This window comes from Lycorma delicatula, chromosome 12 (genome assembly GCF_047948215.1).
Source record: "Lycorma delicatula isolate Av1 chromosome 12, ASM4794821v1, whole genome shotgun sequence".
NCBI classification, from domain to species: Eukaryota; Metazoa; Arthropoda; class Insecta; order Hemiptera; family Fulgoridae; genus Lycorma; species Lycorma delicatula.
This window is the reverse complement of record NC_134466.1, coordinates 2,278,119-2,284,150: the sequence shown is the minus strand read 5'-3', so window position 1 is coordinate 2,284,150 and position 6,032 is coordinate 2,278,119. Positions and strand designations below refer to the sequence as shown.

General features: G+C 27.7%; 1 protein-coding gene across 1 annotated transcript; it reads right to left on the bottom strand.

The window, feature by feature from the left end:
• Positions 1–246: 246 nt before the first annotated feature.
• LOC142333400 (uncharacterized) lies at positions 247–5,605 on the bottom strand. The gene is made up of 3 exons (XM_075380454.1): positions 5,570–5,605; positions 4,245–4,352; positions 247–2,623 (listed from the first exon to the last, which is right to left on the bottom strand). The coding sequence occupies exon 3, from the start codon at positions 2,504–2,506 to the stop codon at positions 2,057–2,059; it is 450 nt and encodes a 149-aa protein (XP_075236569.1). The 5' UTR covers positions 2,507–2,623; positions 4,245–4,352; positions 5,570–5,605; the 3' UTR covers positions 247–2,056.
• Positions 5,606–6,032: the final 427 nt, after the last annotated feature.

Genomic DNA, 6,032 nt, shown 5'->3' with positions numbered 1-6,032 from the left:
TGGCATTACTTAAAAAATACTGATTTAATAACTATTTAATTTGGTAATAAAAATGCAATTTTTAAAATTTTTTTCAAAAATTTCCTAACTAAATTTGTATTTCCTGGTTTTTCTTGCATGTAGGAGAAATCAGGATGTCCTTAGAAAATTAATTTTAAATTATGAGTTAAGAAATAGAAAAATAAATGGTTTTGGAAAGAAATGTACTGGAGAAAAGAAAGAAAATGAGTCAAAACATAAAAAAAAAATGCTGATACAAATTATCTTTAACACTTTCCGTAAACAAGAAAATAAAGCAAGATTACAATAATGACATATAAAAGAATAAGAAGTATAGGCACTGTATAAACACATACTTTAATTTGACCATTAAACATAGAAAAATGATACAACCTTAAAAATATCTATTTTTTTATATGAGGCCGCCACACTCAAATCCCCACGGTTGACACACTAAAAATTTTAAATGAAAAGGATAAGATTTCACATCATTTTTAAAACACATTGTTAAAAAAACTTTTTAAAACACAAAAAGATAGTGATAAATCATATTTTATTTATTTAATGTGTTAAAAGATTCAAAACCACGATTCAAACTTAAAATCTGAATGTAGACACATATCTACCACTCCCACCATGTAGGTTGGACAAAGTGGGGAGCTCTAATTTGGTTTTATTCATCATAACTAGTACAAAATAAACAATAAATTTTCATCTGATCACACTAAAATAAAATCACAATTAGTTTTTACAAAAAGAATAGTGTACGTTTTAAATAAAAATCAACCTGTTTTCTGTGGAACACTGTTTATTAAATTTAAAAAAAATAACATAGAAAGTACACCCGTAAATTAATTGATAATACTAATATTTAACTGAACGTTAAAGTTTTCACACAGATTATAAAATCAAATTACATCATTCTGAAATCTTTTACACTTCAAAAACATTTTTAAAAATGTCTTCTGACAGTACATACTCTCAAAAATATTTTGATAAATTTTCAAGTATCAATTCATATTTGCAAAGTTATAACTTAAAAGTAGTAGAGATGCAGATAGAATTTCAGAGCACGGTGAGCGACCTGGCATCAAGTCTCTGCTCTCTATTGTTTAGGTTTGCAGCTCCTATCCATTCTAAAATCTTTTCTACTGTAAACAGAATACGTTTGAGAATGTTATATAGCTATTGTGATTTGAGACATTTGAAAATGTTATTTTTGTTTATTTTCAAGGTTATCAAACATTTTTAATCGTGTTTGTTAATGTGAAAGAAAAAAAGGAAAATTATTCACAACCAGGATATAACAATAAAATAAATTTTTAAAGAAGTTGATATACGAAAGAAGCAGTCATTTTTTTACAAGTATATTGGTAAAAAATTAAAAACTAATACAGATTTTAAGGTCAACATTGATAAAAGGCATAGGTATCAGAAATATACTTCTTATTTGCTTTTAATATTTGATATTAAAATGTAATTTTAGTATTGTTTTTAATACTAAAAAATTCATAAAAGTGGTCTAGACACACACATTGTGTGTCTACCACCTTTATGAATTTGTCAGTATCACAAATTATCTGATTGGCATGGTTCTGAGCTTAAAATGTTCATAAACGTCATCATCTGCATATTATAAACTAGAGTAATATATAAATCTACTTTTTTTTCTCTCTGTAAGTAGTTTATAGCAAAGGCTGGCCTCTGTGGTGAGAGTTCTAGTGTCTAGGCCTTTAATCAGGATGTCCTGGGTGGTAAAAAATAAGAAAAATATAATGTTAAATTATAAATATTAAATAAATTTTGTTGTACTTGTTTTATAAATTATGTACTCTTGAAAGAATGCTTTTCGTTTTTTCTCCTTAATCAAATTTCTTAACATAAGATTTTTAATGGTCGTAATGGTTCTCTAATATGGATATTATTGAGATTTCTTTTTAAAGTATAACTCTCATTAAAGATGTTTGACAAACATTACAAACAATTTTTCTCCTTGGTGTGCAAATTAATATGTACCTTTAAATAAGAAAGACAATTAAAAACTTTTTGGAAGAAGTTACAAACAATTTTTCTCTTTTGCATTAGTTCTACTAATACATGTCCTTAAACTGTTTTTATGATTAAATGACTTTTGAAAAAAGTTGCAAATATAACTTTCTTCCCTGGTATGAGTATTTAAATGTTCTTTTAAAGAATATCTTTGACTATAAGTTTTCTGACAAACATGACAAATATAATTGTTTTCCTTGGTATGAATAATTAAATGTAATTTTAAAGCAGAACTCCGATTAAAAGATTTCTGACAAAAGTTACAAATATAATTTTTCTCTTCATTATGCATAAGGTGGGTTTTTAAATTGTTATCATGAATAAGAGACTTTTGACAAAAATTACTATTATTTTTTTTACAATGAAAGTGTATGTGTCTCTTTAAATAACATTTACATCTAAATCTTTCATCGCAATATTCACAAACCAATTTCTTTCCATTCTGGAAAAATAACATGTTTTCACTACTTAAATTCTCCACTAAATTTTCTTCTGTCGTTACATTACCATATGCACACTCACATTCATTGGATATGTTGGTACTTCCCTTGATGTTTCCTTTATCGATAGTAACCTGTAAAATAAAAAATAACTAATAATTACAATCGCAAATGAAAGAGACAAATCAAAAATCAATGTCTGATTATGACGGAATAAAAATGGCACCATCAGTCTGTTTTTTCATGGAGCCCACTGTTACAAGGCAAACGTACCTCGACTGATTAAAAACTTTGCTGTTCCTCAGATTCCTGCAGGATACAGTTTTCAACAAGATAGTGTTTCACCACACTTTTATTGAGATGTTACCATGTTTCTGAACAACGCTTCCCTGGATGTTGGATCAGATGAGAGGTCCAATTGCATAGCCAACTAGATCTCCCACATATCAGTTTTTTTGGAATTTTTTGTTTGGGATTTTATTACAAGTTGTAACAAAGAAAAGTTTGAGATTTGTACAATTCAAGACAAAAAATTGCTGTAGGCTGATATATATATATAAAATTAAGTAAACAATAATTAAAACATTATTTTTTTATTAACTATTATTCATTTATGAATTAGTTTTTAATTATTTATTAAGTTTATCTGGTAATAGATTGTTTAGCATGTTACTAGCAAAGATAGGGTACCTTATTATTGGTTTTTGTATGTTTAACTTTTGTTTTAATGCTGTGTTTACCGGTACGTTTTATCAATAATGGAGAAACCTAAAACCCATATTTTTAACAAGAATGGATGACTTCAGACCTAATGCTTTGGGTCAGTAACACTGTATCTCAACATAACATAAAAAAACCACATTTTTAATCATAACATAAATACCAGCGAACCAATTTTTATTTTATTTGTACAAAATTACTTGTCATGCAAAGGGGCTTCCAATGAGGTATCACAACCTACATTGTCTCATTTTAAAAAAATAAGTTTTCAACTCCTAAAAATTTTGAGAAAACTTAAGAGCAAAATTTTGTGTTGGTAATTTGAAAAATAATTTTCAAAGTTTTAATCTACAGATTATGATTATTTCAAATGGTTTAAGAAGTAATATCAATAACTTTATAGTTAGTTTGTTGGACTGGATTTTAATAAAGTACAACCTAAATGGTTTTCACACCTACTGAGTGAAGAGGAGGGTGGATTTTAATTTTCTTTTCACCATAATTCATTATTTTTTTCAGTTTGTCGATTAATGTAATTAAATGCTACTATTGCCATTTAAGATTTTTGAATTGGAATAGGTATGGTGGGAAGGGTGAGTTCCAACCCTTTCAAAATAATTTTAAAAAGGTTCCCTCCGAGAATGGCATACATGACTGCAAACAGAAATATGATGGAACTGATAGCTATTGAATAATAAATGTGGTAGCTTTTTACACCGACCTCTGTAAAACTAATTATATAAGCAAATTTCTACATAATGTATTTTTTGTACCATAACTTTATAGTTATATAACCTCCTTTTTCTTTTATTGTACATACGTTCCAAATTTCTGCTTAATTTTACTGAAATACATTTACTTTTTATCTTTAATTTTTTTACTTAAGTGTCTTACCCATTTAACATTAGAATGATATGTACAGTATATATGATAAACCTTTTTTAAATTATCCTTTTCAATTATCCATATTTGGCCTAGCAAAGATTCATTTGGATAATTGGTGTTTTCACTTTATGAAAAATCTAATACCCTTACCACTTCATTTTCAACTAAATTGGTCTCTTCAATTGCTAAAGGATCTTTTTCGATGTCACCATTACTAATATCAAGCAATTCCTCTTCCAGTTGTAGTAAATCTACTTGCTGTAACAAAAAGCAAAACATAAATGCTTTTATCGCAATTACCAAGTTCAATAAGCTTCAAAAACAATATAAATCTACTTTAAAATTAAATAATTAAATTGAATCAGTGTGACATAAATGATGTTGGTGAAGCGGCAAGATAAATGAGATGTCTTGTGTTAGACAACTAAACACAAATTAGAATGCATAGAAGTAGTAAGGAAAGGAAAGAAGGTAATGCTTCCAAACATTGTCAATGATTATATATTTATGGACAGAGTTGATAGGATGGATCAAATGCTGAGCACACAACCACTCGAAAGAAAAGACAATAATGATTGATATAAAAGCAGTTCTGCCAACTTTTAAATATCACTATGTTCAATGCTCTGTTTTACAAAAGAAAAGCGGTGGCAAGTACAATCCTCTTCAATTCAGAGAGAAAATTACTAAAATTCATCAATTCTTATAAACAAAAAAAATATTTTTAAAGACTGAGATCAATTAAAATTAAAATTTATTATCTTAGAAAAAGAATAAAAATAATTAAACGTAATAATACTATAACAAATGATTGCCCGTACTCATCATTAAGATTCAAAATTCTAGATTTAGTAATGTGAAGAAGATACAAGAATATGAAGATGATGTAAATAATATTTATATTGTTGTACATTTTTATTCTTAGTATATGTCACATGTTTCGTGGCTCGATCAGAATATTGAGAGGTTGACAATTTAGAATGTTTATATAATTACAACTTACTGGTTTAAAATGTTCATAATTATAACCAGACAAATTAATAATAAAAGGTGACAATAATAAAACAATTAATGAACACAAATATTAATATAGTAATTACAACCACAATAATAATCAGGATAATAGTAGTAAACGATAATAGAACATGTCAATAACAACAAATCAAAATACATAATGTAATCAACAAAGAATAACAATCAAAATATTACACATCAAATAGTTATAAGCGTCAATAGTAAATACAGATTATATATACACAAGACGAGTTCAAAAAATCATTCGGAATTTATTCCAGGTAGAAAAAACAAAAGTAGAATTCAACCCATTAAAAAAAAAAACTGCTAGTCTTAACCCTTTTTGTCTTATATTAACAAACAATCTTATAAATTTCACGTGCAAATACCCTTGCTATCTATCCTAAAGTTTATCGCAATATTTCTTCCACTTATACACTTATAGCTTTACTGTAACTCACCGATAATATTTCTTGTTTACTGGAATTACTCGTGGCATCATCTTAGTCTTATCGAACTGGATTCAAGACTCTCCTTGCTGGACTGATGTCTTGCACTCTCATCTTCGCAGACACACCTGTGACTCTCTTTGCTGGACTGGTTTGCAGAACTCCACCGAACTCGCAGCCTCTCCTTAATTCTCCTAATTTATAAAATAAAAATAATCTATACCTCTAATTCACTCCCCACCCACACACACACACACATGCACATTAACTATGTAACCACAGTCAAATTATTATTATTATTATTATTTGGACACTTTAATAGGCCAGGCTTTGTATGACAAAACCTAAAAATGTTTGTTAGGCCAAATTTAATCATCCAAATTCAAACGTTAAAAATGCACTCACCTTACAGATTGTTTCTACATATTGTAATCTTTTACAATTAAATAATTTTTTCAACCGTTGCAGTAATTCT

Excerpts from the sequence above, each read along its gene's own strand:
- LOC142333400 (XM_075380454.1), bottom strand. The coding sequence starts at position 2,506 with ATGTTATTTTTCCAGAATGGAAAGAAATTGGTTTGTGAATATTGCGAT.